At 52.4% G+C, this 12474-nt stretch overlaps 1 protein-coding gene across 4 annotated transcripts in view; it reads left to right on the top strand.

The window, feature by feature from the left end:
- Positions 1 to 11965, top strand: part of TMEM269 (transmembrane protein 269) — a 54335-nt gene extending 42370 nt beyond the window's left edge. The window contains exons 6-9 of one of the 4 annotated variants that reach the window (XR_010188502.1): positions 810 to 953; positions 1084 to 1284; positions 8578 to 8745; positions 11370 to 11965. Coding sequence is in view for 3 of the 4 variants with exons in the window: in XM_063942045.1 (XP_063798115.1) it covers positions 810 to 953; positions 1084 to 1284; positions 8578 to 8687 (455 nt within the window). In the remaining variant the exon portion in view is untranslated. Of the gene's footprint in view, positions 1 to 809; positions 954 to 1083; positions 1285 to 8577; positions 8952 to 11369 lie in introns of those variants that run through there. The other 3 variants (XM_063942045.1, XM_063942046.1, XM_063942044.1) reach the window with 3 other exon arrangements.
- Positions 11966 to 12474: the final 509 nt, after the last annotated feature.

Raw genomic sequence — 12474 nt, 5'->3', positions numbered from 1 at the left:
CTATAGAGTCTGGTTCCATCGGTGTATCCCGGCTATATAGTCTGGTGCCGTCGGTGTATCCTGGCTATATAGTCTGGTGCCGTCGGTGTATCCCGGCTATATAGTCTGGTGCTGTCGGTGTATCCCGGCTATATAGTCTGGTGCTGTCGGTGTATCCCAGCTATATAGTCTGGTGCTGTCGGTGTATCCCGGCTATATAGTCTGGTGCCATCGGAGTATCCCAGCTATAGAGTCCGGTGCCATTGGTGTATCCCGGCTATAGAGTCTGGTTCCGTTGGTGTATCCCGGCTATAGAGTCTGGTTCCATCGGTGTATCCCGGCTATATAGTCTGGTGCCGTCGGTGTATCTCGGCTATATAGTCTGGTGCCGTCGGTGTATCCCGGCTATATAGTCTGGTGCTGTCGGTGTATCCCGGCTATATAGTCTGGTGCCGTCGGAGTATCCCAGCTATAGAGTTCGGTGCCATTGGTGTATCCCGGCTATAGAGTCTGGTTCCGTTGGTGTATCCCGGCTATAGAGTCTGCGTGGGCTGTACATGCGTAATACCATTACCGAGCTAACCCAACATGAGACAACGACCCTCGGACCCCCTCACCGGTCAGAAGGTTTGATCTGTGCTAAATGCATAGGGTTCTGCATTGCCGCACATACGTGTGCTCGCTCTCTGTGCATGCGCAGCATGAATTCAGGCAACGTGCACTACACAGACGAGCACAGGTTCTGCACCAGCCACACTGTGTATAAGATGCTGCTCTGCCAGTCTGTACGGAGTCACTATAACCGCCCAGGTCTCTTTCTCGGTTTCCAGGTGCAAAGCTGGATGACTTTGCTGATTTCACGTCATTTGGTCTGGCCACAGCATTACTGCTGCACACGAGTGGCCTGCTGGATGGCCTCCTGGTGATGGTCTACGTTCTGGCTGTTTTCACGCGCCTTTGTTTCTACTCAAGTGGTAAGAGCCATTTTCAGTCACCAGCGTATCGGTGTCCATACATGTAACGCAATCCCGCATCTGCGGCCTCTGTGTGTTGTCCTTGTATGCTCCTATACATGTTACTGAACAGAACGTGTCTCCTATATAGGAATTCCTTTCATGTACCAAGGGCTGCCCTGCCCATACGCCTCCGCCATCCTGGCCTGCGCCTCCCTGCTAACCGGCAGCCACCTCGTGATCTTGCGCACTATAGCCGTCATAATGATTCTCTTCATGATCGACAAGGGATTCTACCCTCATGACAAGATCTTGGAGTCCCAGCTATGGAAAAAGATGGTCTTCGCAGGGGGTGAGAGAGTTTAGCCCTACAGGCAATGGTGGGAATGTTCTCTCCGTGATATCCTACAGCAGGTGTGAGATTCAGGACCCCACATTTATTTCAGCCTCAGAAGCTGACCTTTTCTGTAGGTCCCCACATATAATGTCGTGTCAGCAGACACCTTGTGGGGAACAGCTGAGATTGGTCACAGGGCATGATTCAGAGGCACACGCAATGCCAACGGTCACGTAGGCGAGCGATTATTTGCAACTGCTTATGCCCGATGGTGTCAGAAGTGGGGCAGCAAAGCGATTAGCGTTCCTGGGCAATGACTGTGAGGTGGCTAGAACTGCGTGGGTGGTATGGGAGTGTCGCGGGCATGTCAGTGAGAGCAGCCTCTGTGACATAGTCAGATGGAGAAACTGCAGCTGTCATAGGGCTAGTGCAAGTGGCGATGGTGCGATCGATGGTGGTGGTATAACAGTGCACAGAGATGCTGAAAATGGGAAATGGCTGATACTAGCATTTGCATATTATCGCAGCCGCAACGACTCCGCAACAGGTGCAAGAGCGGACGTAGCAGTATCCTCCTCTGAATCAGGCCCATAGTATTCAGTGGGGTTAATAATAGATGTGTGGAAGGTGTACACCTCAGAAATACCTCTCGCAGTATATGACAAAATATTATTATCAAATTCGTATTTGTCTAGGTGAAATAAAACTTGTGTTGAGATATACTTGGCTGGTGTGCATTCTTAGGGGTATTTGAGGGAGATGACTCTCTAGGTGTGTGCATGATAGAGTAGCTATGTGAGGTCTACGAATCCATGCCTGTGCATGATAGATGGGGTATGTGAGGTCTACAGGTCCAGGTCTGTACATGATGTAGGAGCTATGTAAGGTCTACAAGTCCAGGTCTGTACATGATAGAGAAGCTATGTGAGGTGTACAGGTCCAGGTCTGTACATGACATAGGAGCTATGTGAGGTCTACAGGTCCAGGTCTGTACATGATAGATTGGGTATGTGAGGTCTACAGGTCCAGGTATGTACATGATAGAAGGGGTATGTGAGGTCTACAGGTCCAGGTCTGTACGTGATAAAGGAGCTATGTGAGGTCTACAGGTCCAGGTTTGTACATGATAGAGAAGCTATGTGAAGTCTACAGGTCCAGGTCCACACATGATAGAGAAGCTATGTGAGGTCTACGAGTCCAGGCCTGTACATGATAGATGGGGTATGTGAGGTCTACAGGTACAGATCTGTACATATTAGAAGGGGTATGTGAGGTGACTGAGGTCTACAGGTCCAGGTCTGTACATGATAGAGGAGTTATGTGAGGTCTACAGGTCCAGGTCTGTACATGATAGAGAAGCTATGTGAGGTCTACAGTCCAGGTCTGTACATGATAGAGGAGCTCTGTGAGGTCTACAGTCCAGGTCTGTACATGATAGAGGAGCTCTGTGAGTTCTACAGATCTAGGTCTGCACATGACAGAGGAGCTCTGTGAGGCCTATAGGTCCTGATGTATATATAATTGATGGGCCATGTGAGGTCTACAGGTCCATATCTGTACATAATAGATGGGCCATGTGAGGTCTACATGTCCGGGTCTGTATATGATATAGGAGCTATGTGAGGTCTACAGGTCCAGGTCTGTACATGATAGAGGTGGTAGGTGAGGTCTACAGGTCCAGATCTGTACATAATAGATGGGCCATGTGAAATCTATAGGTCCAGGTCTGTATATGATATAGGAGCTATGTGAGGTCTACAGGTCCAGGTCTGTACATGATAGAGGTGGTAGGTGAGGTCTACAGGTCCAGATCTGTACATAATAGATGGGCCATGTGAAATCTATAGGTCCAGGTCTGTACATAAGGTGTTTATGGGTCTATGGCTGTACACGATAGAGGAGCTATGTGAGGTTAATGTGTCCAGGTGTGTACATGATAGAGGAGCTATGTGAGGTCTACAGGTCCAGGTCTGTACATGATAGAGGGGCTATCTAAGGCTTATGAGTATATGTCTATACATGATAGAGGGGTTTATGTGAGGTCTATGGGTCCAGGTCCGTACATGATAGAGGGGTAGGGATATTATAGAGGGGATGTTTGTGGTGTAAAGAGGTCCATGTTTGAAGTTTATCTGGATCTGTATATGATATAGGAGCTATGTGAGGTCTACAGGTCCAAGTCTGTATATGATATAGGAGCTATGTGAGGTCTATAGGTCCAAGTCTGTATATGATATAGGAGCTATGTGAGGTCTACAGGTCCAGGTCTGTACATGATAGAAGGGGTATGTGAGGTCTACAGGTCCAGGTCTGTACATGATAAAGGAGCTATGTGAGGTCTACAGGTCCAGGTTTGTACATGATAGAGAAGCTATGTGAAGTCTATAGGTCCAGGTCTACACATGATAGAAAAGCTATGTGAGGTATACGAGTCCAGGCCTGTACATGATAGATGGGGTATGTCAGGTCTACAGGTCTAGATCTGTACATATTAGAAGGGGTATGTGAGGTGACTGAGGTCTACAGGTCCAGGTCTGTACATGATAGAGGAGTTATATGAGGTCTACAGGTCCAGGTCTGTACATGATAGAGAAGCTATGTGAGGTCTACAGTCCAGGTCTGTACATGATAGAGGAGCTCTGTGAGTTCTACAGCTCTAGGTCTGCACATGATAGAGGAGCTCTGTGAGGCCTATAGGTCCTGGTGGGTATATATAAAAGATGGGCCATGTGAGGTCTACAGGTCCATATCTGTACATAATAGATGGGCCATGTGAGCTCTACATGTCCGGGTCTGTATATGATATAGGAGCTATGTGAGGTCTATAGGTCCAAGTCTGTATATGATATAGGAGCTATGTGAGGTCTATAGGTCCAAGTCTGTATATGATATAGGAGCTATGTGAGGTCTATAGGTCCAAGTCTGTATATGATATAGGAGCTATGTGAGGTCTATAGGTCCAAGTCTGTATATGATATAGGAGCTATGTGAGGTCTACAGGTCCAGGTCTGTACATGATAGAGGTGGTATGTGAAGTCTACAGGTCCATATCTGTACATAATAGATGGGCCATGTGAGCTCTACATGTCTGGGTCTGTATATGATATACGAGCTATGTGAGGTCTACAGGTCCAGGTCTGTACATGATAGAGGTGGTAGGTGAGGTCTACAGGTCCGGGTCTGTATATGATATAGGAAAGCGGTGGCCAACCTGTGGCTCTTGAGCCGCATGTGGCTCTTTCTTTATTCAAATGTGGCTCCCAACCGCTGCACTCCAGCCAGACACGCAGCAGCACTACAGGGACTGAAAACTGAAGGAGTCAGACACTAGAGGTGAGACACCCACCAGCAAACAGAGGACACATTAGGGACTGCTGCAAAGGCACGAGTTGATGGGGGGGCTGTAGTGATACATGAGGGAGTGATAGAGTGACACATGGCAGAGCTGGCTGGAGTGACACAGCAGGGTCTTGGCAGTAGTTGCACATGGGAGATTTGGCTGGAGTGACACGGGGGAGCTGGCTAGAGTGACATAGGAGGGTGGTAGCAGGAGTGACACATGGGGAGCTGGCTGGAGTGACATAGGAGGGTGCTAGCAGGAGTGACACATGGGGAGCTGGCTGGAGTGACATAGGAGGGTGCTAGCAGGAGTGACACATGGGGAGCTGGCTGGAGTGACATAGGAGGGTGCTAGCAGGAGTGACACATGGAAGAGCTGGCTGGAGTGACACAGCAGGGTCTTGGCAGCAGTGACACATGGGAGAGCTGGCTGGAGTGACATAGGAGGGTGCTAGCAGGAGTGACACATGGAAGAGCTGGCTGGAGTGACACAGCAGGGTCTTGGCAGCAGTGACACATGGGAGAGCTGGCTGGAGTGACAGGAGGGTGTTGGCAGGAGTGACACGTGGGAGAACTGGCTGGAGAGACACAGGAGGGTCCTGGCAGGAGTGACACATGGGGTGCTGGCTGGAGTGACATAGGAGCGTGGTAGCAGGAGTGACACATGGAAGAGCTGGCTGGAGTGACATAGGAGGGTGCTAGCAGGAGTGACACATGGGGAGCTGGCTGGAGTGACATAGGAGGGTGCTAGCAGGAGTGACACATGGAAGAGCTGGCTGGAGTGACATAGGAGGGTGCTAGCAGGAGTGACACATGGGGAGCTGGCTGGAGTGACATAGGAGGGTGCTAGCAGGAGTGACACATGGAAGAGCTGGCTGGAGTGACACAGCAGGGTCTTGGCAGCAGTGACACATGGGAGAGCTGGCTGGAGTGACAGGAGGGTGTTGGCAGGAGTGACACGTGAGAGAACTGGCTGGAGAGACACAGGAGGGTCCTGGCAGGAGTGACGTGGGAGGGTGTTGGCTGGAGCGACACATGGAAGAGCTGGCTGGAGTGACACAGCAGGGTCTTGGCAGCAGTGACACATGGGAGAGCTGGCTGGAGTGACACAGCAGGGTCTTGGCAGTAGTGGCACATGGGAGAGCTGGCTGGAGTGACACATGGGGGAGCTGGCTGGAGTGACATAGGAGGGTGCTAGCAGGAGTGACACATGGGGCAGCTGGCTGGAGTGACACGGGAGAGCTGGCTGGAGTGACACAGCAGGGTCTTGGCAGCAGTGACACATGGGAGAGCAGGCTGGAGTGACATAGGAGGGTGCTGGCTGGAGTGACATAGGAGGGTGCTAGCAGGAGTGACACATGGGGCAGCTGGCTGGAGTGACAGGAGGGTGTTGACTGGAGTGACACATGGGGCAGCTGGCTGGAGTGACAGGAGGGTGTTGACTGGAGTGACACATGGGGGAGCTGGCTGGAGTGACAGGAGGGTGTTGGCTGGAGTGACACATGGGGGAGCTGGCTGGAGTGACAGGAGGGTGTTGACTGGAGTGACACATGGGGGAGCTGGCTGGAGTGACAGGAGGGTGTTGGCTGGAGTGACACATGGGGGAGCTGGCTGGAGTGACAGGAGGGTGTTGGCTGGAGTGACACATGGGGGAGCTGGCTCGAGTGACAGGAGGGTGTTGACTGGAGTGACACATGGGGGAGCTGGCTGGAGTGACAGGAGGGTGTTGGCTGGAGTGACACATGGGGGAGCTGGCTGGAGTGACAGGAGGGTGTTGGCTGGAGTGACACATGGGGGAGCTGGCTGGAGTGACAGGAGGGTGTTGGCTGGAGTGACACATGGGGGAGCTGGCTGGAGTGACAGGAGGGTGTTGGCTGGAGTGACACATGGGGGAGCTGGCTGGAGTGACAGGAGGGTGTTGGCTGGAGTGACACATGGGGGAGCTGGCTGGAGTGACAGGAGGGTGTTGGCTGGAGTGACACATGGGGAGCTGGCTGGAGTGACAGGAGGGTGTTGGCTGGAGTGACAGGAGGGTGTTGGCTGGAGTGACACATGGGGGAGCTGGCTGGAGTGACAGGAGGGTGTTGGCTGGAGTGACACATGGGGGAGCTGGCTGGAGTGACAGGAGGGTGTTGGCTGGAGTGACACATAGGGGAGCTGGCTGGAGTGACAGGAGGGTGTTGGCTGGAGTGACACATGGGGGAGCTGGCTGGAGTGACAGGAGGGTGTTGGCTGGAGTGACACATGGGGGAGCTGGCCGGAGTGACAGGAGGGTGTTGGCTGGAGTGACACATGGGGGAGCTGGCTGGAGTGACAGGAGGGTGTTGGCTGGAGTGACACATGGGGGAGCTGGCTGGAGTGACAGGAGGGTGTTGGCTGGAGTGACACATGGGGGAGCTGGCTGGAGTGACAGGAGGGTGTTGGCTGGAGTGACACATGGGGGAGCTGGCTGGAGTGACAGGAGGGTGTTGGCTGGAGTGACACATGGGGGAGCTGGCTGGAGTGACAGGAGGGTGTTGGCAGAAGTGACACATGGGGGAGCTGAAGTTTATTATGTGAAAGTGGCTTTTTCAATGGATCTGGCTTAAAAAAAAATTATTTTATGTTGTTCTGGCTTTTTCAATGTATTTTATACCAGGGGTGTGGTCTAGCAGGCACAAGGCCACGTTCCATTTTTGCATGTGCGCCATCGGCTCGATGCCGGCTCTTTGACGTACCTAACAAGGTTTTTTGGCTCTTTGTCACTGACTGGTTGGCCACCCCTGATATAGGAGCTATGTGAGGTCTATAGGTCCTAGTCTGTACATGATAGATGGGCCATGTGAAATCTATAGGTCCAGGTCTGTACATAAGGTGTTTATGGGTCTATGGCTGTACATGATAGAGGAGCTATGTGAGGTCTACAGGTCCAGGTCTGTACATGATAGAGGTGGTAGGTGAGGTCTACAGGTCCAGATCTGTACATAATAGATCGGCCATGTGAGGTCTACATGTCCGGGTCTGTATATGATATAGGAGCTATGTGAGGTCTACAGGTCCAGGTCTGTACATGATAGAGGTGGTAGGTGAGGTCTACAGGTCCAGATCTGTACATAATAGATCGGCCATGTGAGGTCTATAGGTCCAGGTCTGTACATAAGGTGTTTATGAGTCTATGGCTGTACACGATAGAGGAGCTATGTGAGGTTAATGTGTCCAGGTGTGTACATGATAGAGGTGGTAGGTGAGGTCTACAGGTCCAGATCTGTACATAATAGATGGGCCATGTGAAATCTATAGGTCCAGGTCTGTACATAAGGTGTTTATGGGTCTATGGCTGTACACGATAGAGGAGCTATGTGAGGTTAATGTGTCCAGGTGTGTACATGATAGAGGAGCTATGTGAGGTCTACAGGTCCAGGTCTGTACATAATAGAGGGGCTATCTAAGGCTTATGAGTATATGTCTATACATGATAGAGGGGTTTATGTGAGGTCTATGGGTCCAGGTCCGTACATGATAGAGGGGGAGGGATATTATAGAGGGGATGTTTGTGGTGTAAAGAGGTCCATGTTTGAAGTTTAACAATACAATTACAGGCAATGTTAGCGATTTGTTGTGTAGCAGAGTGGTTCTCAAACTGTGTGCCGTGACTCCCTTGGGACACTTGCAGAGGTGCCTTGTATTGGCGGTCCAGGACCAATTCAAATGATTTATGGTCAATATATCAGGCAAATCCAGTGCTGGTGGCTTCCAATCATAAAATATGTGGACAAAGAGAAGCAAATCTTGTCCTTCACCGCACAGTTGTACCCAAGGATGACATAAAAACACAATTTACTTAATTTATTATTTCTTTGTAAAACTTTTGGCCTAGGGGTGCTGTGAAAAACATTCTAATACTCTAGGGCGCTGTGATTCAAAAAAGTTTGTGAACCACTGGTGTAGCATGTTGGCATCTCATGATTATCTCATCATTATATTTTGCAGGTGTGTTGATGATGCTCTGCTGCTTTTCACCCCTGGCGTGTTTATACCACTTGGTATGGTCCATCTCCTACATTCTCTTTCCGGAGGCGTTGTGGAACTTCAAAGTGTGACCTCCTAGAGATAACAGAATGCTCGCCAATGGCTATGTGTGAGGGAGGACAGCGCGGTGTGAGTGAGAGAGGACAGCATTGTGTGAATGAGAGAGGACAGCGCTGTGTGAGTGAGGGGGGACAGCGCGGTGTGAGTGAGGAGGGACAGCGTGGTGTGAGTGAGGGTGGACAGCGCGGTGTGAGTGAGGGAGGACAGCGCGGTGTGAAAGTGAGAGGACAACATTGTGTGAGGGGGGACAGCGCGGTGTGAGTGAGGGGGGACAGCGCGGTGTGAGGGGGGACAGCACGGTGTGAGTGAGGCGGGACAGCTCGGTGTGAGGGAGGACAGCGCGGTGTGAGAGAGAGAGAGGACAGCATTGTGTGAGGGGGGACAGCGCGGTGTGAGTGAGGGGGGACAGCGTGGTGTGAGTGAGGGGGGACAGCGCGGTGTGAGTGAGGGGGACAGCGCGGTGTGAGTGAGGGGGGACAGCCCGGTGTGAGAGAGAGAGGACAGCGCGGTGTGTGAGAGAGAGAGAGAGGACAGCATTGTGTGAGGGGGGACAGCGCGGTGTGAGAGAGAGAGAGGACAGCATTGTGTGAGGGGGGACAGCGCGGTGTGAGTGAGGGGGGACAGCGCGGTGTGAGTGAGGGGGGACAGCGCGGTGTGAGTGAGGGGGACAGCGCGGTGTGAGTGAGGGGGGACAGCCCGGTGTGAGAGAGAGAGGACAGCGCGGTGTGTGAGAGAGAGAGGACAGCATTGTGTGAGAGGACAACGTGGTGAGAGGGAGGGAGGACAGCACAGTGTGTGTGAGGGAGGACAGCATGGATCCGTTCAATTTGCCGGCTGTCGGAATCCCGGCGGTCAGTATGCCGACTCCAGAATCCCGCCAGCCGGCAATGCCGCCAGCCGAAATACCGGAGCAGAAGGTCTATATCCACTCATGGGTGTCCACGACACCCATACAGTGGGAATAGAACCTGTGGCGAGCACAGCTCTCCACCGAGCCCACAGCGCGCTGATCACAGTGAGCCCATAAGGGGACTCGTACCGCTCACCCCGCTGCCAGCATTCTGCCATGTGGGGTGCCGCTCTCGGGATACTGACAATCGTCATCCCGCCTGGCAGGATTATGTATTTAATCCAGACAGCATGGTGTGTGTGTGTGTGTGTGTGAGGACAGCATGGTGTGTGTGTGAGGACAGCACGGTGTGTGTGTGAAGACAGCACGATGTGTGTGTGAAGACAGCACGGTGTGTGTGTGAGGACAGCACGGTGTGTGTGTGTGAGGACAGCACGGTGTGTGTGTGAGGACAGCACGGTGTGCGTGAGGACAGCATGGTGTGTGTGTGTGAGGACAGCATGGTGTGTGTATGTGTGAGGACAGCACGGTGTGTGTGTGAGGACAGCATGGTGTGTGTGTGTGTGTGTACAGCACGGTGTGTGTGAGTGAGGACAGCAGTGTTTGAGTGAGGGCAGCACGGTGTGTGTGGACAGCACGGTGTGTGTGAGGAAGGACAGCACTGTGTGTGTGTGTGTGTGTGTGTGTGTGTGTATGAGGAGAGCACGATATGAGTGAGGACAGCATGGTGTGTGTGTGAGGACAGCATGGTGTGTGTGTGTGTGTGTGTGTGGACAGCACGGTGTGTGTGTGAGTGAGGACAGCAGTGTGTGAGTGAGGGCAGCACGGTGTGTGTGTGGACACCACGGTGTGTGTGAGGGAGTACAGCACTGTGTGTGTGTGTGTATGAGGAGAGCACGATGTGAGTGAGGACAGCATGGTGTGTGTGTGAGGACAGCATGGTGTGTGTGTGAGGACAGCATGGTGTGTGTGTGTGTGTGTGTGTGTGTGTGTTTGAGGATAGCACGGTGTGTGTGTGAGTGAGGACAGCAGTGTGTGAGGTCAGCACGGTGTGTGTGTGAGTGAGGACAGCACGGTGTGTATGAGTGAGGACAGCACGGTGTGTGTGAGTGAGGACAGCATGGTGTGTGTGAGTGAGGGCAGCACGGTGTGTGTGAGGGAGGGTCAGCACTGTGTGTGTGTGTGTGTGTGTGTGTGTGTGTGTATGAGGAGAGCATGATGTGAGTGAGGACAGCATGGTGTGTGTGTGTGTGTGTGTGTGTGTGTGTGTGTGTGTGTGTGTGTGTGTGTGTGTGTGTGTGTGTGTGAGGACAGCATGGTGTGGGGGTGTGTGTGTGTGTGTGTGTGAGGACAGCACGGTGTGTGTGTGAGGACAGCAGTGTGTGAGTGAGGACAGCACGGTGTGTATGAGGGAGGACAGCACTGTGTGTGTGTGTGTATGAGGAGAGCACGATGTGAGTGAGGACAGCATGGTGTGTGTGTGAGGATAGCATGGTGTGTGTGTGTGTGTGTGTGTGTGAGGACAGCACGGTGTGTGTGTGAGTGAGGACAGCAGTGTGTGAGGGCAGCACGGTGTGTGTGTGTGTGAGGACAGCAGTGTGTGAGGGCAGCACGGTGTGTGTGCGTGTGAGGACAGCATGGTGGGTGTGTGTGAGGACAGCAGTGTGTGAGTGAGGGCAGCACGGTGTGTGTGAGGGATGACAGCACTGTGTGTGTGTCTGTATGAGGAGAGCACCATGTGAGTGACGACAACATTGTGTGTGTGAGTGAGGGCAGCACGGTGTAAGTGAGGGGGAGGAGGCTGAATGACACAGGATAGGATGATATTTTTGCCTTTTATCAGTGATTTCAGATCCAGCACCCGTGGTCCCACCTCGTGATCATCGCTGGGGTCCTGCGCCCTGTCCCTGCGAACATTGGAGGCGTTATTACTACCGCACATACACCTGAGCGCAGTTCTGGTCATCGTTGGGGTTCTGCGCCCTGTTCCTGCGAACGTTGGAGGCGTTATTACCACCGCACAAACACCTCAGAGCAGTTCTGGTCATCGCTGGGGTCCTGCACCCTGTTCATGTGAACGTTGGAGGCGTTATTACCACCGCACAAACACCTCAGAGCAGTTCTGGTCATCGCTGGGGTCCTGCACCCTGTTCATGTGAATGTTGGAAGCGTTATTACCACCGCACATACACCTCAGCGCAGTACTGGTCATCGCTGGGATCCTGCGCCCTGTTCATGTGAATGTTGGAAGCGTTATCATCGCACGTGTAGAACTCAGCATCATCGGCTGGGGGGCTGATGCCCAGGGACAATGTCCTCTCTCATCACTCAGTGTGAATAGTTATTTGCTGTATATAGATTGTATATAAAGTAAATAGATGACACAATACCCTGGATTGTTCAGGTACAAATAAATAAAGTTTGGAATGTTCCAAACCATCTGCTGACGTGTTACTCCTTGTAGAGGTTGGTCCATGGCTCGTGGCAAATGCGTTATACTGCAATTCATCAATACCACCTCCGCTGGGTAACCAATCCACGCATCCACTACTCTACTACTGATACCGCAGCACATCCATACCACCTCTACTAGGCATAGCCAACATATCCACTACCCTCTACTACTGATACCGCAGCACATCCATACCACTTTCACTGGGCACAGTCCACGTATCCACTACCCTTTACTACTGATACCGCAGCACATCCATACCACCTCCACTGGGCACAGTCCACGTATCCACTACCCTCTACTACTGATACCGCAGCACATCCATACCGCTTTCACTGGGCACAGTCCACGTATCCACTACTCTCTACTACTGATACCGCAGCACATCCATACCACCTCTACTGGGCACAGTCCACGTATCCACTACCCTCTACTACTGATACCGCAGCACATCCATACCACCTCCACTGGGCACAGTCCACGTATCCACTACCCT

Source organism: Pseudophryne corroboree, chromosome 10, assembly GCF_028390025.1.
Source record: "Pseudophryne corroboree isolate aPseCor3 chromosome 10, aPseCor3.hap2, whole genome shotgun sequence".
In the NCBI taxonomy this organism is placed as follows: domain Eukaryota; kingdom Metazoa; phylum Chordata; class Amphibia; order Anura; family Myobatrachidae; genus Pseudophryne; species Pseudophryne corroboree.
The sequence above is the reverse complement of the archived record's forward strand: the minus strand, read 5'-3'. Positions and strand labels throughout refer to the sequence as shown.